Below are 25,938 nucleotides of genomic sequence, written 5' to 3' on the forward strand. Positions count from 1 at the left end.
TAGTGTTTCCATTTTATTTTTAGCAGAAAGCAACAACACAAAACTGAAATGTCACCATTTGCTAAATAACAAATCCCACCATTTACATGTAGCTTTGCATTTGCATTAATTCTCAAATGTGAAGAAAATGTATCGATTTTTTGCCACAATCCTATAATCTGAACATCATGAATAATGTTTGTCATCTTTGCATTCTGCTCCTCCTCGCATCGGTAATTCCTTTTCATCCACAGAGGGCATGTTTGGTTGTTCATCACCAAACAGATATCTATTGCCCATCCATCACCGTCACACTCTGACCTCCGGTGTGGAGGAACAGTAAAACAATAAGCGGCGACCTTGCAAATATAATACAAGCCTAAATGACAGGAGCTAAGGAAAATTTGATAACTTAGAGATCGGTCTGGAGGTCATTAGACCTAGGTGCCTAGCTTACGAGTTACAACAATGTAAACTAGAGACTGTTGTTTAGCAACTAAAACAAAGGGGGTTCTCATATCGTTTTCATCCCAAACATCAACCTTCCACTTCCATTTTGTCCTCCGGCTTGACAGTCGAAGGCAGGTCGCCATTCACTGCCTCCGTGACAGCATCTCCTGGAGGTGTGGCTTCTTTGACACTGGCATCAACCACTTCCTCTTTGGAGGTGGTGCCGTTCTCTTGGACTCTCAAGATCCTATCAACACCCTCACAAACTTTTTCAAGCTGATGGAGGCTGTTGACTAGACTTGAAGAAGCTGCTTTGTCACCACAGAACGAATTGAGTGCACGCACACCACTGTCTTCAAGCACACCACACATCTGCAAAGACAAAAGACAGCGGTCAGCAAAGGAAATTACACCTGAGAAGGAAAAAATAAAAAGGGGGGAATTTAGCAACATGTTAGGTCATTTGCTCATGAAATCTTGGTTCGTTTGGTACCTTGTTGTAAAGGTGGGGAAACTGTGCCTGATCAGCTGTGCCATCAGAAGCCACTTCTTTGGCAGCTAGAAAGAGGAACACGATTAACGAATAAGCAGCAGGCATAACTCACGGAATATACCAAACAAATAAATGTAGATTTGCAACGATTAACCTTTCTATTGGATCTTTCATGATTAAAAGAAGTGCCTTGTAATACAGCCTAAAATTAAGTATAACCACAATATAGCTGCAAGACAAACTAGACATGGGAACATCCCCACCTGAAAGAGGTGAGGAAACTCAAGGAGTTGCCACAGATCAAGTGACAACTACAAGGATAAGGATTAAGAGCACTAGCAAGACCACCGAACATGCGCAGTTGGAATTAAACATGCCCCCAGAAAGCATAATTCAACAAGATCTGTGCCAGAAATATTGAAGGTTGCTGCTTTTGGACATTGAAGTGGTTTCCGGACACAACTTTGACTATATGTATATTGTATAAACCGTACGCTATTATGAAAATAGATTTCAATATAGTATTTATGGAGACATCAGATATGGGTAGGTAAGAGCAGCCGCGTCCCCCAAAGCGTCCCCCAAAGGGATTTGGGGCACCGGACCAAAAAACCGTTCCAGCCGCGTCCCCCAAAGCCCATTTTTGTCCGGCGCGCCCCGATACGGTGTCCAGCGCCCCGAGCCCGTCCCTGTCCCCTGTGGGACGCTCCGGGCACGCCGGACACAACGAAAAGCGAGGCGAACCGACACGGGCCCGGCACGTCAGCGGCTCGGAAGCCTAAAACCCCGTCGCCTACCTTTGGTCAAGCGACGTTAATGGCGTCCCTGTTTTCCGACGCAGGGACGCGTCTCGTCGTGCTTGGCCGCGTGGCCGTCCGCGCCGGCGTTATTGCGTGCAACCACCCGCTGCCGCCGCTGTTTAAAGACGCCCTGCAGTTCCCACCGCTCACAAACCATCTCGTCGCCACCGCCTCCCCCCTCCCAGATCTTCTCCTCGCCGCTCCAAAAATGTCGAGCTCGTCCTCCCGCAAGATCGCCGCGGCGAACGGCTTCGGCCGCGGCAGCCTCACCGTGCCGGAGGCATGGGCGCTGTACAACGCCCGGTATCCAGTCCCGCCGGACATGCGGCTGCCAAGCAGCGGCGGCTGGAAGATGACCGTGAACGGCATTGGCGTTCCGCCGCCGCCGAAGCCGCGCACGGACCAATGGAGGGACGCCATCAAGGCCCGTCGGGCTCAACTCACCGCCGAGGAGCGGTTGGATCCGACATGGGCGGCCAACAACAACGACGTCAAGATGCACAACACCGATGGGCTCGTCGGCGGCCCCAACAGCTGGAACAAGGACGGCCGCGCCCTGTTCTGGGGCGTTCCGGGGCGCACCCTCGAGAACGTCATCCGCAACGGCGCTCCAAGGTTGGAGATGCCGTCGTCACCGCCGCCGTCTCCTCAATGGCAGCCGAGGAGGACGACGTACTCGTCCTCCTCGCACTCTTCTTCCTCAGGACCGGCGCGATCGACGCCGTCCTCGTCGTACCGGTCGGCGCCCTACACCGTCCCCAAACGGGAGGTGAAGGAAGAGCCGGCGACGCCCGTCAACACGAGGCGTGGCGGCAGCGGCAGCGGCAAAGGGAGGCGCGGCGGCGCCCTCCTCAGCCCGAAGCCGGAGGTGAAGGAGGAGCCGGAGGAACCATCGCATGCGGCGTGCTGACGGAGTACGAGCGGCAGCAGCGGCTCATCGCCAGCAGCGACGACCCCGAGGACTGCCCAGGTCTGCGGGCGGCGTTCTTGGCGTCCATGAACGACAAGGACGCTGGAGGGTCGACCTCAACGCGGCGATCGCCATGTCCATCCGCGACTCCGGCAAGCCGCTGGTGGACCTCTCCGACGACGGCGAGGCAGGACCAAGCGGCTTGGTGAAGGACGAGCCCGTCGACGAGCGCGTCAAGCAGGAGGTCGTCACCGACGACATGTACAACTTCCAGCATTACTACGACGCCTCCGGCCGCCGCAAGTGGTTCTAGATTAGGTTTAGTTTAAATTTAGTCAAATTTCGTTCGAATCTATGTAAGTTTGGACGAATCTTAATCGAATCTCGTTAAGTTTAAAACTTCTGAAATTTTGTTTGGGGGACGCGACTGGGGAGCGACGTCCCCCAAACGCGGCACGAACGAAACACGTCCCCCAAACGCTCAATCCGGCGCGTTTTGGGGGACGCTTTGGGGGACGCGGCTGGAGATGCTCTAAAGTTCTAAATTTGGCTGCACACATCCCAAGACAACACCTTTGTGACTGGAGGGAGTGGCACAAACAAAAGTTTTTACAGGGGTGGTCAAAACTAGAACCAGCTCCAAAGACGCAACAAACAGAGTTCCAGTTTTTAAGGCAGACTCTAGAGGGAAGAGACCATATGAATCTGTTTTGCTATTTGGATTCTTGTTATTTGATGTTCGAGGTATATCAATAAATAACAGGTACTAGTTCTGAAGTTTTGATTAGTCCCTTGGCCTGTGTACAATCAGATTGCTATCTCTCCACCAGCATCTATCTCTACCACTAAGAAACGAAGTCCAAGAATGAAGATGAATTACAAACAAACCTTCAGTTCCATGTGATAAATAACGACACATGCACACACACAGGCATGTCTGCATACAGATAATATAAAAATAACACGAGATCACTTACAGATTGGTACAAGAGGAGGAAGTTCTCTCAACACCTCACTGATATCTGGAACAGCTGGGCTTTGTCCTCCATAAACATTTTGTTCAGTAAGGTCATCAGGAACAGGGGTTTTTGTTTTTATCTGCACAAACGGAAAAAAAAAATTACTTCAATAGTAGCTACACAACAAAGATACTACACCAATGTCTTGGTGTATGTTTAGGAAAGAGATCACAACGTCATACCACAGCATATTCAATGTCCAAGCATTTCTCCAGAATATGGTATCGCTTCCTTATAAACTCAACAATCTTTCTCTGGATGTCCCTGTATTGAGATAAGCTCGTTGGGTTCACCTGGACTTCCTGTGGGCTTTCCAGATTTCCCTGTAAAATACATGCAATTACAATAAAATTAATGGCTCTTCTGTGTTTAGTTAGGACATTAATAATGTGCACACACTAACGTTTGCCTCATTGTTTGGCTGAGAACTTATCAACTCATTAGCAGAAGGAAGATTCAGCTCTCGTCGAGCAGCTTCAAATAGCCCATTCTCTCTGTCATCTGATATGTACTGCCACCTGGCATAACCATGCCTAATGGAAGGAAAACAAATATCAGTACCTTACATGCTATATTTGAATATTAACAATGCTGGTGTAACAAAATAACAATGTTGGTGTAAAAAATTAACAAAAAGCAGATACAGAATGCATTTGCCATGGTTAAAACAAAATCATAGTAGTATATATTAAAACAACCCTTTCACCTTGAGGTTTGCAAATTCCTAATTTAATCATTAAATTAGGAGAAAATATAAATTCCTACAAGATTTCTAGTAAACCAAGAGAAAATATAAATCTGCCGGTTCGACTGTGTACATCTAGGCCCCAAACCCTTCCTCCTCTCTGGGTTGCAGCAAGGATTACAAGTTACAGACAACAAAACCAAGTTAGGTTTGAACTTGTAACATGTAAGGCTGAACCATGAAGCTAAGCATGCCATCCAACTACATCCATGACTGGTTATTTTATTTTTCTGAAAAAAAATATAAAATCAAGATAGCCAATTAATACACAATATACTAATGAAGTGGTTCTGTATGGTTTTTGTCCGTGGCTGCATTTCATGCTTGCCGTATATACTTGAGCATTTAAATAAAGCATGCAGTCCAACAGGTGACCTGAGACCTCAGCTGGGTCAATCCTGGCCTAGTAACATTCAGGCAAAGTTCATAGTTCTTAAAGAATCAGCCGCAAAACTTGCTAAGGCCAATTGTGTAGTTACAAGAGACAAATGGAAATTGAACAGTGCCTATTATAACAAACTGAACATATAAAATGGATGCGTACTTTACTAATGCTTTCAGTAACAGTAGATCATGTTCCCCTTTCCATATTCTTCCACCAGATAAACCAGGAAATTCATGCAACAAGTAGCTGGGAAAGAGTTTCGTAATTTTTCCTTGTTCCATGGCCGCCACCTGGTACCACAAGAAACACAATGTTGAAACGCTGTCTATGTTATTGACAACAGAATCATCTATTGAAGTACTATTATCATATACTCCCTCCGTTCCAAAAAAAAAAAGCTGCTCAAGTTTGTCTAGATATGGTTGTATCTAGACAAGTTTTAAGTGTGTAGATACATCCGTATCTAGAAAAAAATTGAGCAGCTTTTTTTAGGACGGAGGGAGTACAAATTCTACAAGGATTAGAGACCGCAAAAATCATACAATTACCTGGCTTCAAATTATAATCAAGAACAGTGCGTCACACATACATGCTACAAAATATAGAGTACAGTTGACAGGCATGATTTTTTATACTCCCTCCGGTCCGAAAAAACTGTCGGACGACTCATTTTACAAAAACGACCTCGCCTTTGTTTCTTCCTCAACCCGCAGCCCAAACTACCACCCACGCGTTCACCCAGGGAGAAGCTGGGTGCGGTTAGGGATAGAAATCCCCAATCCCGCTGCCTCCCCCGTCAATCCCGTCGGCCGCTGCCGATTCGGAGCCCGGCGCAAGTGAGCACGGGCAGAGGAGGGCTCCACCGTGGAGGAGAGCTCGCCGGAGCATGCAACGCTAGGGCCGTGGCCGGCGGTGGCTGCCGAGGGTGGCGGGGACCATGCGCCCGAGCGGATGACGGGGAGGCGCGCGGCCGCCGTCGACGCGAAGCGGCGTTCGGGGCGCTGGCTCTCCGGCGAGGGCGGTGGAGGCGGGGACGTGGCCGTCCTGTGATGAACTTGGGCCACCGCCTCCTGGTTGCCAGAGCTCGGATGCTGGAGCAACAAGAAGAGAACGGGCCATGTTTTTCTAATTTCAGAAGGGTTTAAGTGTAAAACGTAAATGTGCTAACCGTCCGACACTTTTTTAGGATCGGAGGGAGTAACAAAATAACAAGAACTGATTTCAAGAAAACTTAACAATCAAGTGTCAACACATAAAGGTGCACATTTGGCATTGTTGGTGAGTAAAAAGCATGCATTATTTTACATGATTGTAAAAGCTGCAAGTTTGTCTTCCTAAAAGCCGATCACCCATAATTGTAATTTGACTTTGTCTTCCTAAAAGCCACAAGTTTTCAGACGCATTCTTTTCCGTCCAGGGTACTGAAGGGGACTGGAAGGTTTTTCATGAGGCGGGCTTGCGGACTTAATATATGGTGCTTATTTTCAAAAAAGAAAGCATGCATTATATTACATATTTACATTGATGAGTACCTTAAATTATGCGAAGTACTTCTGTTTAAACTGTATGCTAATCGTATTTGAACACCCATTTTTTTAAAAAAAAAACAGCTTCATGTTTTAGCTACCACGATTTTGCAAATTATGTTTTGCCCAGGATCACTTCAGTAATATAACACTCCACATACTCCAAAAATAATCAAGTCTTGAAAGTTAAACCGGAATAATACAAGCGAGTGCCATCAGCTGAGCACATGGTGGGTGATATTGTGAACATATACCTTCTCCTCCACAAGTGATATTTTAGCTAGTCTGACCAATGTCTCATCACTACGCATTTCCCTTGGCACGCCATCTATATTCATGCATACAGGATTATTTTAAACATACAGGAAAATGGATAAAATTGGTACTAAGCGGCACATACCTGCATATGTTCCTGATTCACTTATATCCTCTACAAGATGGACCATGACTAGCTCAGCATATCTACAAGAACCACAATGAATAGGAGCCATATTGCAGTTAAATATAGAAACTAGAAAGAGCAAATATGGGAGCAAAATGGACTAATATACTGTTTTATTGACAAAAACAGGCTAGAACACCAATGTCCAGTTAACAATATTTAAAGACAGAGCACTACACTTAGAATTACTGTTGATATCTTGCTCGTTTGTGTTAACAGTATATGTGGATTGCCCCACCTCCTGTCCATCAGTTCAGAATTTGGTTCTACTGGTTGCTGCATGAAACTTAATAGTTTATAGAATGTCGTATGAGGTGTCGGATTATAATTAATCATTTAATCTTATCCAAGGTTTCTGTAACAGAGCTTGCAGAAGGCAGCTCATGAAATTCTGATTTCAAGCACCAAAAGTAAATATTGGTTGCACTATCAGAGGTCGCCCCATTCCATAGGAACATTAGATCAAACACGTCTATGTTTAAACATTAAAAATTAAGTTACTTGTACTTGCTAGTACCGTCACCAACACAACACCTACGGGGACAGAGCTGCAACACAGCTCTCTGTGATGCCCTGAATCCCAACAATAAAGGTCAGTAAACTAACTATGAACGATGCAAAATAGTTGAGCTCCAGACACTCATCGAAATTAATATTTAAATGCTTAAGTTTTGTATATCTATGGTCGTAAGTCATTATATATCAAGTGGGCAGAAAACAGTTTTACGTTGTTCAAAATTGTTTAATTTAACAGATATTTTGTCCAACTTATGCTAACAAGAATCCAAATTATATTCTGACATCTGAGCAAATATATTTTCTATTGAATAATAGATAGACAACACTGGAGCATACCTCTGAATTTCCTCAGCACTTTTCCCCTTCAATCGAGGAAGATACTCTTTCCAATCATAGTTTTGAAAACCATACCTGCAAAGATGAAAGGAGCAAATAACTGACCATGAAAGACAAAAAGCCATAAATTGCTTGGATTGGAACATATAACAGTATTCCCAAGGCACGAAATCTGGATGAAAGATATACTTATCTGGGAACACATGTAACTGTTAGAACATACAAGCAAATAATAAAGAGAGTCCTGTCATACAACTAGACTAAACAAGAAGAGCAACAAAGGACTTCTCATTTCCCAATTACACAGTCAAAATAAGAACCCTATAAGTGAAAAATGCTCACAAGAAATTGAACAAAATTAGAAATTACTATTTGAACTCTGTTCTACAAGTACATCTAAACAACACGACATGAGCTGTAGTTCCCACTTCTCTTGCTAATAAGGCAGGTTTTCAGTCACATCGGTATATATAATTTAGCTGTCCAGAGTACGGTCATAAGCAAAAAAAAAAAAAAAAAAAAAAATGTGGAACTGTTCAAATTTTGATGGTATCATGGTTTTAAAGGCGCCTTTAAAACCATGGATGGTGTAGCATTTTTATAACAACATACCTATAAATAACTCTATAGTTCTCAGTGGGTGGGAGGGAAGGATGGAGAGAAGGGAACTACACCTTCAAGTTCGATTAGCATGTTACCGAACGCAATAATAATGCTTATTATTCAGCTACAGGGTAAAGCTGCAAATACCTTAGCCTAAAGAGCAGAAAAATATATCAGTACATATATCCAACTAACCTCATGAGTGTCTGTAGGAATTGTGTTCGTTGAATTTGATTGAATCCATATACTCTTAAAGCACGTCCTTCGCCCTCCATCAAAGGGAGTGAATCCACATTACCTAGTTCAGATGTATTGGAGGTAAGTAAATTGAATAATATTCATAAGTAGCATAAAAAACGCATGATAACACAGTATGTACTCTATAAATTCATTACGTGAATTTTTCTTGGAATATTGACCCTTCCTCCCTGTAATATTTGCAGGTACATTTGTGTCATTATCCGACACATCATCATTGTCGTAGGAGTAATCCTCGTCTTCAGAACTCAAGTCATGCAGGCCAGTAATGTCATCCTCATCAGCAGTAGCCATCTAGGCATGGCAAGAACAGAAAAGGGGCTCATTAATCTTTTCATTACTGAAAATGCATATGATATGCTCAGTATAATACCATTTTCAAAAATGGGCAACTAATATAATTTGCACATTTCTCAAAATGAAGACACAATAACTTTGGAAGAGTAGAACGCCGCATTTCTCAATAGGAAATACTAGCTTATGAAGAGCAACAAATAAAAAACTCGTGGTATAGAGGGAAAAAATACAAATGGCATCGAGAGAGATAGAGAAAGAAGGAAAACACCATCTCCAACAGCTGGAAACATCCAAAGACGTCACACCAGCAGGCAAACCATCACTGCTCATGATCCAAAATCTCCTCCTCACATGCCACCACAGCCTTCCCTCCCTCCCACCAATTCCCCTTCCTCTCTACTAAAATGAATTCCTCTATCTGGCCAGCTCCTCCATCACCGTGCTCCCTGCCACTGCAGTGCTCACCCCCTTGTATGTAGGGTGTCAAGGTGGGATCCCGGTGGGATCTCACTTTTAGTGTATTTTGCCTTTTCTAGTTCAAAATTTTGTGTCAAAATTTACACTAGAAAAAGCAAAATGAACTACAAGTGAGATTTAGGTGGGATCCCACTTGACACCCTACAAGTTGCATGGATACCGCCCTGCATGGTGGAGCAGTTCAGCTAGAGAGTGGGAGAGGGTCCCCTGCAGCTGCCGCCGTCTAGTGACGTGAGTCTACGTCAGTCAATCGTCTTTGCCACAATTGGCCTCAAACTTAGCAGAAAATGGGTATGTTTATATCTCTAATTGGCCAAGCGCTACCAATTCTACATGGAAATCTGCAACAAATGAGCAAATCGAAACAAAATATCGAGACTTCAGTTGTTGCCACAAGAGGCCTCAAAGAGGAATGAAGGCCAGTGGAGAGATGTGCAGGTGGAGCGGCTCCCATCCCTCCGCCGCGGTTCCCCTCCTGCCGCCGGAACCCCTTTCGCCGCCGGAACCCCTTTCGCCGCCGTTCCCCATGCCGCTGGTCGAACTAGGGTTTGGAGCGAGCTCATGGAGGGGCGGACGCCGTCAGTGGAGGTCTCATGCGAGGACGCCGAGAAGGAGAGGAGGGCAGGCTAGAGGAGAGGGACTGGGAGAGGAGGGCAGGGAGGACTCACCATTGCTGCCGGCGGCAGCTTGCTTCAGTTCGCGGGGCCACGCTCACTAGCGATGTTCGGGAGAGGAGGGCGGGGGCAGCAGTCTCCCCTCGCTGGAAGCAGTACGAGGCTGATTCCAAGCGAATACGGAGCGCTGAGCCTCCGAATTGATCGAGCGGAAGAAACAAGGGGGCGGGCGTGGGCTTGGAATTTATCTCAGTTTCCCTGCCTCAATTCAACAGGCACCCAAACGGTGGAATTGTAGGCCCGAACTCCAATTCCCCAATTATAAGCCTAATTTTGTGCATCCAAACACAGCGTAAGATATTACTAAAATATAGGAGGGTGGAGTATGGAGAGCCTGTTTGAATGTGAAGAAATGTGGAGAGGCAATCATTTTGGACAGGACCTCCATGTGGAGAACTGGAGATATGGAGGGTGGGATATGGCTAACTGGCTATGATGCTGGAGATGCTTCAAGTGCAATTACAACTGACCTTCTTTATTTAGATTAGAAGGTCATATATTGTGGTCTGCTTATATAGATGTAACATCACAACGTACAAATTTAACAAGGTTGTAAATAGATGCAAGTTTTCAGTGAGAATTTGGATCTGAAGAAAAAGAAGAAAGTCAGCAAGGACAAACATAGAAAGGTGTACCTGTTTGCGGCTTCTTTTTCCTTTTCCCATAGCAGTATCTTCTTCTACTTCTGGTGCAACGTATCTGTCTTTCAATAAATCTTCCCAAAAGTTTGCTTTATTGGACGCGGCTTCAGCTTCAGCTTTTCTGCGTGCCTCCTCTTTTGCTGCTAAAGCCTTTGCCTCATCTATGTACTCGAAATTCGCAACCTGGCACATAGTAACACGACAATTGGTGCTTCTCAGCAAAAAAAAAATGCCCGGAAATCGGAAAAGTAGTGAAAAAATTGTGATGCTGAATGCAGTTGTCATGTGGCATTTTCACTCCTGCTAATCAAAACTGTCCGCGACCCAAAGGCTGTGTTATTGGTCATTTCACCACGTTGACGGGCACAACACTGGCTTTGGCTTACATGACCCCAATAGGCAGCTATATACTGATCGAGCATCCAAAGTTAGTAGTAGAAGGATGAACGGGAAGCTGATATGGATGCACATACGGCTATCGTATCAGTGAAAGATGTACACGGAGATGCCACGTTGACCAAACCATGGTAGTTTGGGCTTGAGGGTGTTTTCACTGGTTTGCAAAATTGAGTATCTAAAGTGAATGGTGTTAGAGTTGAGACCTTGTGGTGCTTTTTAGGTTACTTGGAAGAGTTGACTGGGTAAAAATGGACTTGTTCCTGAATAAAATGAAGGAAGTCTCTTTATGCTTTATACTTGCAACGATGAAATAAGACGTAATTACCTTGAATCCTTTCAGAAATTCATCATCTTCTTCATCTTCCAAAATTTCTTCCTCATCGACTTGGTCACGGTCCAGTAACCTGTGAGGCCAGTGGCAAAGAAAATTGTGTCATCCAAAGCACAGCACTCGTACCGCATAAAGATGAAGTAGTGCAAAATACCACTAAACATTTTGAGAAATGGACACAATGCCATATAGGGTCACGCTTGTTTTCACATTCTCTAAATTACCATATATGGTATGTTTGGCTATTGCCCCTACTTTGGTTGTTCTGCGGCTTCTGCCGAGAGGCGTAGATGACTACAAAATATGTGCTAAGTGTTTCTGGCCAGACCAGGTCTCTCACCTGGCAAAGCAAGATTTTTATTCTGAACATACTGAACATTGTCTACAGTATATCTGTTTTGGAAATAAAGTGTTTACCTATCTATTGCGGCATCATCATAATGTATTTGGCGGGACTTGTCAGCTTCATCATTGTCATCGTCAAAAAGTTCTTTTGACCCATACCGGATAATATCATCTAATTCCTCCTGAAAACGACATAAATTGATTAACCATTGAGAAATATAGATACACACAATGATTTTGAAACAAAAACGCAAACTTCGACATATATTCTCAAGTAACAGCTAATATGAAAAAACACACATTCTACCACAGCTTCAAATCAGGTAAACAAAAATCTCGTGTTACTATGTGCCAGGTCGTTGGCACCAGGCAAGGCCAATGTGACAAGGGGCCAGTAGTAGTTAATTGATAGATTTCTCAAAAAAAAAAGAACTTGTGAAGCAAAAACTGTTTTTTTTTACATAAGAAGAGCCTGCATCTAAATGAGTTCAATAATCATCAACTGTAGCACCAGGTGGCAAAGCTTGTGAAATGTAAAATAATCGAATGAAAGGATAGGAACCAGATGCCACATGCACCATAAAACAAAAACTTGACTTCCATTCTGAGATAGCATGCAATTAGTCAATTTGTGATGAAATAAACATAACTCTAAATAGGAAAAAACATAAAACTATATAAAAATTCATGTTTTAACACCTGTGAAATATTAGAATGCTAATCCGTACAATTACCTGATTGACATTATTACCCTTTGTGAGTTTACCAACAACTAAGTGCTCCAGTATCATCTTTTTCTTTGTAAGCTGCATCATTCTCTCCTCAATTGTGCCTCGACTAACAAGTCTATATATCATAACCTGCAGGTGAAAACAGATTTTAAAAGGCCAATAGTTAAGAATCAAAACACAAAAAGTCAACTATTCAATAAAGCATAACAGCCTGGGGTACAATACCTTGCTAGTCTGCCCTAGTCGATGGGCTCTTGCCATAGCTTGCAAATCCGCATGTGGGTTCCAATCACTGTATGCAATTGGTAGATGTAGGTTACCGAAAATTTTAAAATATGAAATTATATTGTATAAACAAGGAGATTGATTCACCTGTCATAGATAATTACAGTATCAGCCGTTGCCAAATTTATACCCAGGCCACCAGCTCTGGTAGAAAGAAGAAAGCAGAACCTAGTAGAATTCTTGGCATTGTAGCGATCTATTCGTATCTGCCTTTCAGCACCACCTATCTTGCCATCAATGCGTTCATAGCTCCATTTCTAAAACATTTGATGTTTAAATTACAGTAAATGAGTTTGCCTTCATAACTAACATATGTGGCCACAAGAAGATAGTTAAATACCCTGTAGCTTAAATAATCCTCCAGTAGGTCCAACATATGCTGGAACTGTGAATAGATAAGGACTCTGTGGCCCTGTTCTTTCAGCTTCACCATCATCTTGTCCAACAGTTGCATCTTTCCAGAAGAATCTAAAAGCCTCCTACAAAATCAAGCAAACCAAAGAGAAGTAAATATTATATTGAATTTAAATTTCAATTGGTGAACTTACTCAGCAAATCATATAAGCATTCCAGCAGATTATGCAGAAGGAACTAACGATGACTGTAAACAAGATGTTTGCAGCCAAAACAGAACCTAAGCAATTGGTGATAAATTTGTTTATGATTTTGGCTAGCATATATCTTTATTTACTACAATAGTGAAAGTCTATGAGATTGAAAATCACGCCGGGCATAAACCCGCTACCTAAAGCCCGAACCTGTATTGTCCGAACCCTAAAAACCCGAACATAATGTCGTGAAGTGCTGGTACCCAAATTACCCGATCAACCCGAAATGAACTGCAGCCTAGTAAAGAAACTTCCGCACGTAAGAAGCCCACCAGTAGAAACTCCTGCAGACAGGAAGCCTAGCCCAAGATCTCCCCACGAAACCTAGGTTTCCTATGCCCCCATCCCCAGATTCCATCTCCACGTGACCCCAACCTCTCCCAGTCCCAGCCGCCATAGCATGCATCCACAGCTCCACTCAACTACAGGCTGCAGCTTCTTGTTCTCGCTTTCTCTCCATCAACGCCTCGGACTCCGGAGGTCGCCACCATGTTCTCCTCCTCTGTTTTCCCATGCAGCTCGCAGTGCTGCCCGCCGCACTGCTTTTCCCCACGGTCGCCACCAAGCTAGCAGCTGCGACCCTCTCCTCACCTTCTACACGCAGGCCTGGCCGCTATGGTCACTGTACTACTTCTTCGACTTTCCCCAATAGCAAGCAGCACATTCGTTTTCTATTCAGATGAATCAGGAAAACCTGAACTCAAATTTTCGGGCACCTGAACTGTCAGTGTCAGGTTTCGATTATTTTGGAAGAATTTCAGGTGTCAGAACTGAAAACCTGAATTTTGTAAAACCCGAATAACCTGACCCGAAATTTCGGGTAAACCTGAACACCCACCCTGAATTGAAAACTCCAGTGGCATATGTATTTTCATGTAGATGAGAAGATAAGATTAACAGACAATGTCTACATTCTGAAAGCAAATGAAGAACTGCAACATAAGGTCATAGCTTCGAAGTTGGAATGTTCATGACACCTACTACCTCTGTTTCAAGGAATAAGGCGTCCTCGTTTTGCGAGCTTTTTGTTTGACCAAGAATTACTTTAAATAGTTAAAGATTGTTTGTATGAAATTAGTATCATTAAAAAGTACTTTTCAATACGAATCCAACGATACTATATACATATAATATAATTAAGATTGTGTTGCTCAATTTTTATGATCAAAGTTTGTCTTGAAATACGCGTGCGCCTTATTCCTTGAAACGGAGGTAGTAGTACACAGACACTGGCAGGTGTTCTGTTGTGCAAGCACATTATTACGTAAAAGAACAACAGCAAAGCCCAAGAAGCGAACTCTGAAGAGTCAAGAGTGCAAAATAAATGTAGAGTAGGCCAAACAAAGAAAAAAAAAAGCAGAAATAAAAGAAGGAATATAACAAGAAAAGAAAAAGGAGACTTCAACAAACAAACCTTAAACCTTCTTCTGGGCTCTCGGGCTCAGTATCAGGTTCATCTGTCATGAATCCATGGCAACAAAGTTTGCGCAGCTCCATTACAACATTTATAAGGGAAACCTGTAATCAGACAAACATGAATTGTCACAATCCAGAATAGGCCAACACAAACCACAACATGGAAATTAAAATATAACTATTACATGTCCACCACCGCGACGAGATAACACTGTGTAATTCTTGGTGAGAATTGCCTTGTAGTATTCTTTCTGTTTGGTTGTCAGCTCGACTCTTAAAATCAGCTCCTTTTTTGGAGGAAGATCCTTCATAACATCTTTCTTGAACCCTATTTTATACCACATATGAAACAAAGTCGACATTATGCCCGATGAAAACACTCAAATTGTAACTTGATCTATATCCTACTCTCAGCGGCTTTATTTCTGAGTTCACTAGATCAATTCTACTCATATTGCACCTCATGTAGCATTTGCAAAACATATGCCCACGGTAACATAAAGGGAGTGGAAGAACCATGACACATCATTTTGTAAACTCGGAAATTTCATCAATGTAATTATTACCATTATTGTCAGATCATAAATGTTACATGAACATGCAACTAACATTATGGATTTCCATAATATACATATTCATCTGCATTTGTGCAAAGCTTAGCTTAAAATGAGGTTCCACCATTCACACTATTATAATCAAAACCAAGGAAACATTCAGTCAGGATCAACGAAAGGCTCCAATGACTAGTGCTAAGTCTAAAATCCTTAACAAATAATTTATTTGATATAAGCAAAACCATATATACAACGGAAATAAAAGATATGATATATTCATACTCCGGAGAAGGTGTGGCTTCAGCATCGCATGGAGCTTCTCAACTTGCTTGTCTTGGTTAATATCCTTAAACTCCTCTTGGAGATCAGATATACTCCCAAACTACAAACATAAGCGTCGTAACATTACATGACAGAAGTATAGAACGTAATATTTAATGCAACAGGAAATCAGAAGATTGGTCAATCAGCATATGTGAAGCAAGGAAAGTGTTAGGCAACCAAATATAAGGATATTTGGTTTGCACATATCCTAATCCCTCCCATAATTAGTGTCTGCTGTATAGAATGTAATCAAGTCATTATGGCTAGGATTAGTAGGGTTTTTTTTGGTAACTTTAGTAGGGATTATTTCCTTGTATATGTTGTCTCTTTGGCTATATATATGAGGTATCAGGAAAGTCGCAATTGTGACCTCAATTCCCCAACTCACAGGGCATCAGAGCATAAACTAGGATGACAGTGGATGAAGACGATGTAAAATAGGATAGGCAAGAAGGCCTAATGCGCTACAATAGCATAAACCAGATAACATAAATTGATAGCAACCGTGAATCAGCGTATCTTACAGTTTCTCCCTCGAGGAAGTGCATCAGCATGAAAAGCTCATCCAGGTTATTCTGCAGAAGAAACAAAGACAGGATATCAACTTTAAATGCATAGCATATAGTTACAAGAAAACAATTAAATAGATGAATAAGTTTTCAAGTTAAAAAATAGCAACAACAACAACAAAGCCCTTTGTCCAAAGCAACTTGGGGTAGGCTAGAGATGAGCCGACAAAAACGTATGGCAACAAAAGAGTGAAGAAAGATGAAAGTAAACAAAGTACAAAAGACTAAATTAAGGTTTCGGCACATGGATTGCTAATTTCCATGCTGTCCTATCGAGTAAAAACAAAATAGCATAAGCAAGTAAATGGGATGAAAAATGAATGTATTTTTATATACCAACTGGATGATGCCATAAAATTAAGTGTATGCTAGAGTAGGGTCAAGGTTCTCTGGTTTTTATCCAAAATGCAATATTCTGGTGCCTAACTCTTAGTCACTAAATGAGTAAGTACAGAGAAGTATACTGATAAGCACATAAAAATGTGATTGTTCATATAATAAATATCCTAGTATGCCACAAAGCCCTTGGGATGTCTTAATATGGAAGATACACTGATAAGCACTCATGAAAGTATGCATACTCTTCAATAAGGAAGGAAAATTATTTGCCACAGGTAGTAAGAAAGCAAAAAAGGCTAATGATCCGCTGCTGAAAGCCCTAGAGAAATAGTAATAATACTTCAAAAAGAATACTACCAGCCATAAGCAATTAAGCATGAACAAAAAATAATTTTCCATAAAACAGGGGAATACAGCATAATAATTAAAGCAATAAATGTAGAGCAGTAACCTGAACTGGCGTCCCCGTTAAGAGAACACGATGTTGAGTATGATAATCTTTAAGTAGACCAAACAACTTAGAATCTTTATTCTTCAACCGATGCCCCTCATCCACAATCTGTGATGCACAATAAGACAAGTTAGTGAAAACATCAGAGTGTAACAAATATCCTCGAGAAAATGAAGTGGAAACAGAAGTACCATGCATTCCCATTCTATAGTTTTCAGAACAGCCGAGTCCATGTTAATCATCTCATAAGATGTCAAAAGGACATCAAACTTTATTCTTGACTGCTTCTTTTCATCATTAGATGAAGATGATTTATTTTTCTTCACCTTATTAGGTTTATCTTTGGAGTAGTAAAATTCATACTTCTTGATAATATCTCGCGACGCTGCGGATCCAAAATACATCAGCTGACAACAAATAGGAGAAACTTCAGTAGTGAACACTTAGATCTGTCTGGAATATAAAAAAGCTGTATTTCAAATTAGTTCATCCCACGTACGACATTCATTTGAGGTGCCCAAGTTGCAAATTCACGCTCCCAATTTCGCAAGGTTGAGAGGGGGGCAACGACCAGATGAGGACCAAACTTGTCTTCAGACACAGAGGCCACAAAAGCAATGCTTTGTATCGTTTTCCCTGCATTATTTTGTCATCATTTTCTACAGATCTCAACACAACATTTGATCTATACTAGCATACTCATAATAATAATATCTTACCAAGACCCATCTCATCTCCCAGGATGACACGTCTATTACTGGACCATGAAAAGCGCAGAAAGTTTAACCCTTCAAGCTGATAAGGATGCAGTGTGCCTTCAATACCAAGAAAATGCATTCAAAGAATGAACATGTAGACATGTCCCATTAAATTTATAGTCAACTAAATTTTAAATTCTAGTATCTAGAATAATTCATGCTTAATAGCATACCACCAGAAAGAAACTTGGGAGTCCCATCAACACGACGCATCTCGCGAATGGCGCTCTTGCTCTTGTCAGTGGACTTCTTGCGTCTGGACAGAATTTCACTATAGCGCTCAATCTGAGGTTGGAACACTGAGATGTCAGACTCATTTTCCCAAGTACATTCTTCGTATGAAAGTTCCTTCCATTTCACGTAGTATTCTTTTTCACCAGTAGAGTTTTTTCTGTTCAAAATATAAAAATGGGGTCAGAAATATCAAGATATCAGTCAACTTTTGCTATATAGTAATGCTTGGATACATAGGTGGAAGATAAAAGGTGGCACATTCAGAAAACTGAGACCCGCCCTAAGATAGCACTATGATTGAAAATTTTGATTGTACTCCATATGAGGACCATGGACAACAGGATACATTAGGGAAGAAATGTAATTGAGTAGCTGCCTCAGGATAAACACCATAAACAGTAACTGAATGGATTTGGTAACGCAAACTTCGCAAAACATACATTTTTCGAAAGAAAATAAAAACAAAAGCTTTGTGTCTCATGCATAGATAGAAAACATGCATGCATGTGCTAGTACGCCAAAGTCTGGCAGGCCACATAATCAAATAGTGACAAGAACTTATACATATGGGAGAAAGATCGCATCTTTATTGTTAGCACCAACATACAAGGTAAAATGTGACTGAACCTCATTAATGCAATTTTGTTAGTACCTGCTAGCGAGGACCCTGTCAACAGTTGTCCACTCAGGCCTAATTGGAACATAGTCATCATCAGATCTATCAATTGACTCAAACTGCCTATTGAAGTTATTTAATCTAGTTTTCAACCGAGGGTGTATCTTTGCAGCTTCTAAATATTCATCTTCTGGCACCCTGATATAAAGAAAGTCAACAATTAATAAAGGAAAGGCGGTAAGGAATGATTCTTCAGTGCTCAGGACAGGCAGTAGCTACCAAGTGCAGTGAATGTGTGACAATCCTTTCCATTTTATCAGATACCGCTTGACAGGCTTTTTCTTTGATCTAGACTCCGAAGAACTAGTCTCTTCAGAAGCAACCTCCAGAGTTTCGCAATCTAATATCTTCTCCATCTCTGTCAGTGGGCTTACCTGATAATAACAAACAACGTGCTTTGGTAAACTAACAGTATCAATCATAAAGTGAAAAAATGGATCAAGAGAGCAAATACATACACATTCAGGACAACTCCATTTGTCAGATGTGATATTTAGGCAAGGGATCAAACATTTCCGGTGAAATGCATATGTACATGTTGAACAAGATACAAGGTTTTCATTTAGTCCACATTTCTGGCAAGCATCTTCTTTCTGCACACCAAAATGAGCAAGAACGGAGTTAAAAATAAATACAGGAGACCAAAAACTGAAAGTGGGGGATATTAATTAATACAGATTCATTAAATCAGGAATTCGGGAATGTGAACCACAAACATTTGAAATCCCACTATGTAGACAAGAACTACAACACAATTTGAAGTTGTGGGTCAGCAAATGAGGAGAGAATAAAAATGAATATGGTCCATGCTCTGATTTAATGAATATTCTCGAATCTCTTCCTTCTGGTTAACCCAACGGAACAAGCTTTACTAAATCTTGAGATCATAGAAAGCTGGACCTGCCTATTCTATACAAAAGAACAGGGGAAGGGTCCCTCCCTTGGCGATTTTTCACGCGGATAGCACCCCATTTAGTCCAAACGTTTCACCTAAGATTCGAACCCGGGTGGGCGAGTTCAGCACTGTGAGCTCTAGCCACCAAGCCAGCGCTTAGCATAACGAGAGAACACATTATTTGCACTAAGACTAAGAAACGATTGTGTTGTCCCTTCATTTCCAGAAGTTCCACTCAGATAGCACCGTGACAACCTATTCTATACAAGCTTTACTAAATCTTGAGATCATAGAAAGGTGGAGCTCCCTATTCTATACAAAAGAACATGTTACTAAAATAAATAAAAAAGTTGACCAACGGGGGAAGGATCGCTCCCTTGTCTATACGCTGTTAGGTAGATGAGACCTCTCCAGCGATTTCTCATGCAAATAGCACCCGGTGAGCTCAAGCCACCATGCCGGCGCTTAGAATTACGAAATAAACAGTATTTGCACTAAGACGCTAAGAAACGGATAGCACCCCATTTAGTCGGAACGTTTCACCTAAGATTCAAACCCAGGTGGGGGAGTTCAGCACTGTGAGCTCTAGCCACCAAGCCAGCGCTTAGCATTACGAAAGAACACATTATTTGCACTAAGACTCTAAGAAACCGTTGTGTTTCCCTTTATTTCCAGAAGTTCACTCATATAGCACCGTGACAACCTAAAGCAGCAACCCTAACCACGTCCATCCTATTGCACAATGCCCGCTATGGCACGTACAAATTCCAGTGATAATCTCTTGGCACACAAACTTTTTCATACAAAAAAATCCCAAATGTAGTAGTAGTATCTAGCTGCTTAGCTGGGCAAATAAACAAAGCCAATTCCTCCACAGTTCAGTATCCAAACGGCACCTAGCAACAAAACTTATCCTTCATCTTTATGTAGCGCCAGTCACAAAATCGTGGTATCCCAGTAAACCCTATTCTACACCAGATCCCCAAGCCAATTCCTCCCGCTTACCCGGAGCAGAGCCACTCAAACAGCCTAACATCTTATCCACCGACTACTAATCCTAATTCCTAACAGAACAGCACCAATTTGATCCCAACAGAACAGAACAGCATCAAAAACAAAAATCAGTAGGATTCGAACAAAACAAGACGGAAAAAAAACAGGGCGTGATCAGCCATACCAGATCCTCGCGCTCGATCTGCTTGGCGGGTGCGTCGTCTTGCCAGTCCTTGCCCTTGCCGTTCCCGCCGCGGGGCGGGAGGTCGTCGTCGGACTCGTCGAGTGTGTAGCGCGGCCGCTTGTCCGACCGCACGCGCAGCCGCTCCACGAGGCTGCTCATCCCGCCGCCGCCGCCAAGACGGACACTGAGCTGCGGCCGCGAGGCGGGAGCGAGATCCTAGGGAGCACGCAGCAAAGCTCCGTCGCCGCGGCTCCAACTCCAGCTCCGCCGCCTCAGACTCAGAGTGGGCTAGGGTTTGGTGATTCTCGGACGGGTGAGCCCGGAATCGGGCGGAATTTATACCGCGGCGAGGCCTGAGCTGACGTCACGTGACGGCGGCGAAAATGAACGGTGGTGAGGCGGCGGCGCTCGGCGCGTAGCTGCGGGCGGGAGGAGGCGGCGAGCGGAGGGGAGCGGGCGGAGGCAGTAGTAACGGACACTGCCCAGAGAAGAACTCCTGGGACTGGACTATTTCAGATTTGCGATGTGGCCCTGCTCTTATGCCTAAATTACACGATGTTGCTCTAAGGATCAGGATCTGGGCTCCGTGTTGAAAAGGGAACACTGAAATGTGGGGACTTGTCTGGAAGATATGAACTATGGACTTGTTTGGAAATAAAGATATGAACTGCAGAAATAGAAATTTTCAATAGCATTTACTGGTTATATAAGATTGGTAGTATTTGTTGCCTGGTGCCACAAGTGTGACTAATTCGTGTCACTAGATGATGCCCGCGCGCTTGCTGCGGGAATCTTCTCTTTCTTAATAGATGGCCCCATTTTCCTGGACTCACAACAAGCCACGTAGCCTTATTACCTTCACATCATCGCCGTGACTCGTGAGTAGCTTCCCCTTGGTTCAGACCGTCATGGGCTGTAGCTTTAGACTGATATGGGCTGGGATTATGTTGTTCGGCTAGCAAATGGGCTACATTTTCGTTCGTCGGCTCACAAGCTCGATGGCCGACTCGCTCGATGTTTCGTCTACTCGCTGGACGTTTTCGCAAAAAAAGTCAGCAACCTAGCTATTCTGCTCGTCTTCCTCCCGGCCGCCAACGTCCCTTCTCCTCCCAACGAATGTGCTGCCGCGATTTAATGCTCATGAAATTACTACGTGTTAAATCCGGGCATTCAACAACCGAAAACTTCTCAATGGAGATCATCCGCCGCCGCCCTTGCCTCCAGCCTTGAAAAGCAAGCCATGCTGACATCCGCAAACACACCAATTACTCCCCATCCTATTCCTCCTTTACTTTTTACAATTCCTCGGTACATCTTCCTAATATGTAAGGTTCATCTCCGGCTGGAAAAGCGCTGGACAGTCTACCTACACCTGATTCCATCGGATTGTCAGCTGCTACCTCGGGCCCTCCTGGTTTATTTGGATTTCTTGCCTCTCAGTCTGCTCGCTGGAGATTTCTCGGTCTGATGGCCTGCATGCGGACAGATTCTTGCCTGAGTGCATGTTATTTGTTTTTCAGGTAAGTATTGGCTACATATGGCAAACCAAATTGTATGGAGCTGGAGCATATCCTTGAGTTCCTTCTTTTATCGCAGAATGAAGATTTTATGACCCAGATTGTATTTCAGCTTGGCAAGACGGTGTTGGATCAGATGCTATGCTATACAGGAATTATCACCGCTTACCTTTTCATCGCAGTTTTTTAACCTATATATTCGTTATTTCAGGTATAGAAAAGGCCAGGTTGTTCATGCAACAATAGGCTCAGCATCTTGGCTGATTTTTGCTGTACATGCGCTGTATGGTGTAAACACGAACGGTCCTTTCTCTTACCAATCTTTCTTTTCACTTTTCATATTTCACATATCTTTGGATAAGCTAATATATGTTTCCTTTCCTTTCTCTGAACGCAGAGTAAATTCTCTCTACAATCTCCTGCTAGATTGTTGTTCCCCAAATTCCATTGCAGGTTTGCCTAATGTCTTCAACAATTGTCTTGCCTACTCCCGATCCATCTAGCTTTGTTGTTGTACTAATAAAAGAGTAGTCCCTCCCACAAAAAAATAAAAATAAAAGAGTAGTCCCAATGAAAATTGTCTGTTATATTTTCATATGCAGTTTTGGACATGTGATGCTGCCATATAATTTGTTTTCTTTCATTACGTTTGAAAGCTCACATGGACCTTTGGCAGAATGGCAGATATACATTCATCCTCCCTGACTGATACAAACAATTGGTATGTCAAGACACATGTTTATACTTCCCTCTACATAACGAATGGTCGTTATTCTTCTATCTTTGCAAGACTGCATTTTTATATTCGATACACCTTACCCAAAAAGCTAGCTTTAAAGGCTCTTATTTTCAAAATGGCTTCCGCAGATCTGGCACTGGAAGCATGCGTCAGTGAAGCGTTGTAATCCTCTATCAAGTAGTAACGAACAACACAACAGCTGAGCTATCATATATTGTACTCATAAAATATTCAGGTTTCAGAGGCTCACAGGAGATAGTGATGAACCGAGTTCATGTACGGAAGAAACTCATTTTGATCCATTTCCTGAAGGGACAGATTGCTTGGTGGCTTGATGCAGATTCGTTCTTATTATTTTTTTTCCATTGGTGTGGGTTGTGGTCATAAGAGCGAAGGAAAAAAACACGCCGTGTCCAGTTACTGTCGTGGCATTTTGTCTGTCTATGTTGTTGTGCAAATTTGGTTAGTATTTGACATCAGCCTAAAAGGTGTTTTCCATGTATCCATGTTCCAGCTTGGCTCTCTCCAGTTACTTGGTGCAATTGTTATTTTAATATTTATTTATTCCGTTCGTATTGATCTTCCTACTATGAGGACTTATGTCTGATTGTTGTGAATGTTCACCTCATATGTTCAAGCATATATTAAAAGGTGTCTTGCTGCTATGTATTCTACCGCAAACTCAAAACTGTATATTAGTCTACAATTTTCAGATATATTTGCTGACACAACTGAAGAATGGCAGCTTTATACTGTCGGCATTTTCCATGCGAACAGGAGAATATTAAAAGTTCCTACTTATCTAATAAGTATAAACAATATTAAAAACTGTAAATCGGTGAATCACCTCAAAACATCCCATAAGTTAATACTATCCACGCTTTTCTCTTTTCATCTGTTTGTTTTCTTTCAAGGTGTTTTGTCTATTTTTTATCTACGCTTCAACATATGTGCAAATATTCCGCTGCAACGCACGGGGTGTCATCTAGTTTTATAGAACTTGATGCTAAAGTAAAAGTAGGCAAATGTAATATTAAAGTTGACAAATAAGGACATATGCAACAAATCACTTGAACATAAAAAGTATCAGAATATAACACACTTACCCTTTGGGGGGCTGGATCGATACGGTAACAAAAGTTATGCACATATTAATTTTCTCACTATCTATATTACCATATGAATGCACAGCTCCTTGTTGCCGCATGTGGGTTGTGGTACCGTCGTGAGTGCTCTTCTAACCTGATCAACCAAAAAATGCATACTTGACAAAACATTGAAGCGGGGGTGGAGAGATGCCCTATATATACAAAAAATACTAAGCTTTAACACATGAGAAAGTATAGTTTTCAGATAAGAAAGATGAAAAGGTATGACATAGATAGTCTAAAAACCTTCAGAAATTCAATTCGGCTCTTGGGTGCATATGCTCCCTCCACCTAAAAAATATATTTCTAATTGTCAAGAAACTCTAACAAAAAATTTAGCATGTACATCTCGATAATCTATGTGCGTTTGTATAAATTCTTATCGAGATTAAATTTTGCATGTATAAGAATTTTTTTTAGAAACTGAATATATATATATCAGTCAGATCATTCGCAACTTCGGAGGCAAAGGATATACATGCTATGGTGATAGTATGAATGATAGAGGCATGCTTCTTTCAGCATGTAATCATGATTGTGAGGTATCCGTATATATCAAAATATTTCGTCAACATTACTTCAACTGAGTAGAAACACATATATGTCTACGATGAATAATCAATTGTGTGAAACAAAAAAGCACTACTATTTCTCGTCAAACAAATCTGGTACATACAATAAAAACCACAACGAGAGCATCTTGGTTACCTGATACTTTCTATGTTCACTTAATTCTGATGAAAGTTGTATTTTGGGTAAAGACCCTGGCGAAGCTTGAACCAAAGTGGACCAATCTACAACAGTAACAAAAAATTCTCAAACATCTTTATGGTTGAAGAGAACCATTTAACTGATGGGTGGCTGCTCGGAGATGATCTCGAATTCAGTTCTTGGTCGTGTTGAAACTGTGTAGATATTTTGGTAGACACTCGGTCTCTTTTCTTGGTCGCCCTGGAACTGCACGTCTACTGAGACAATCACTCGGATTTGATTCTTGCTAGCCCTGAAGTTGCACGGCTATGGTGGTGGCCACTCCGATTCGTTTCCGGGGAACCTCTTCGGTGGATGCGGCATGATTACTGATATCGGCTTCATGTTAGAATGTACCCACGGACTTTCCAAATCGAAGATTGATGAGTGGCTGCTTTTAGATTAGTCTGACAGGCATGGAGTAATCCAAAGTGGGAGGAGGAAGGTGAAGATAAAGACCTCGCTCGCCCGTGGCCGGAGGCAGAGCGGTCCAACCATATATTGTGTGGGAAAGACTTCAAAGGATACGAAGAGAAAGGGATTCACCTTTGCTTCGACATTAACTACCTGAAATATTTAGTGGTGGAAACAAGGATCCCCAATAGAAAATGCTTCGTTGACCACATGCAGAACGAAAGTAAATAATGTTAGTGGGTGTATCCCTTGTTTTAGTTTTTATAAAATAAAATAATAAGAAAACTAATTTGATGAGGTGAAATGTTTGGTGAGACAGCATAGCTACATGTTAAGAGAAATAAGTTAGTGGGGATGAACTTCTTAGTTAAATAGGATATGCATTTTGCATTTGTTTTGGTAGTATTATTGTCTCATGCCAAAACTGTGGCCAATTTGTGTCATATGCATTTTGCTTTTGTTTTGGTAACCAAGCATGTGTTTGAAGGTGTAATATCCCAGGTATTGGGGGTTACAAAAATAGAGGAAACAGATGTGTGCATTGCATTCATGCATAGAAAATCCGAGGAATTTTTGCGCTTTTGTTTAAAATTGTCAAAGTGATCGAGGTCTCTCTTACATCGGTGGAATTGAGTTAGACATCGATGTAAGTGCAACAAATTTCGACATGACCTTTGTGCATTCATGTGTTTTTGGGGGAACAAGTTTGAATTCAAATCAAATA

At 42.1% G+C, this 25,938-nt stretch overlaps 1 protein-coding gene across 1 annotated transcript; it reads right to left on the reverse strand.

Annotated features, from left to right (window-relative positions):
• Nucleotides 1-241: 241 nt before the first annotated feature.
• LOC124685155 (CHD3-type chromatin-remodeling factor PICKLE) lies at nucleotides 242-20,820 on the reverse strand. Its single transcript, XM_047219481.1, has 31 exons — nucleotides 20,647-20,820; nucleotides 19,033-19,167; nucleotides 18,794-18,948; nucleotides 18,551-18,712; nucleotides 17,838-18,055; nucleotides 17,626-17,721; nucleotides 17,406-17,542; nucleotides 17,098-17,313; nucleotides 16,907-17,014; nucleotides 16,072-16,122; nucleotides 15,506-15,605; nucleotides 14,855-14,997; nucleotides 14,668-14,771; nucleotides 12,986-13,124; nucleotides 12,733-12,902; nucleotides 12,586-12,652; nucleotides 12,364-12,489; nucleotides 11,702-11,811; nucleotides 11,279-11,357; nucleotides 10,549-10,737; nucleotides 8,603-8,759; nucleotides 8,403-8,505; nucleotides 7,605-7,679; nucleotides 6,708-6,769; nucleotides 6,562-6,635; nucleotides 4,941-5,071; nucleotides 4,055-4,184; nucleotides 3,834-3,974; nucleotides 3,610-3,730; nucleotides 923-987; nucleotides 242-801 (listed from the first exon to the last, which is right to left on the reverse strand). The coding sequence occupies exons 1-31, from the start codon at nucleotides 20,803-20,805 to the stop codon at nucleotides 517-519; spliced, it is 4,008 nt and encodes a 1,335-aa protein (XP_047075437.1). The 5' UTR covers nucleotides 20,806-20,820; the 3' UTR covers nucleotides 242-516.
• Nucleotides 20,821-25,938: the final 5,118 nt, after the last annotated feature.

This window comes from Lolium rigidum, chromosome 1 (genome assembly GCF_022539505.1).
Source record: "Lolium rigidum isolate FL_2022 chromosome 1, APGP_CSIRO_Lrig_0.1, whole genome shotgun sequence".
In the NCBI taxonomy this organism is placed as follows: domain Eukaryota; kingdom Viridiplantae; phylum Streptophyta; class Magnoliopsida; order Poales; family Poaceae; genus Lolium; species Lolium rigidum.

Excerpts from the sequence above, each read along its gene's own strand:
- LOC124685155 (XM_047219481.1), bottom strand. The coding sequence starts at position 20,805 with ATGAGCAGCCTCGTGGAGCGGCTGCGCGTGCGGTCGGACAAGCGGCCG. Across the intron at positions 17,543-17,625 it reads GGGAGATGAGATGGGTCTTG|GGAAAACGATACAAAGCATT; the intron begins GTAAGATATTAT and ends AAAATAATGCAG. Across the intron at positions 12,903-12,985 it reads AGGATTATTTAAGCTACAGG|AAATGGAGCTATGAACGCAT; the intron begins GTATTTAACTAT and ends CAAATGTTTTAG.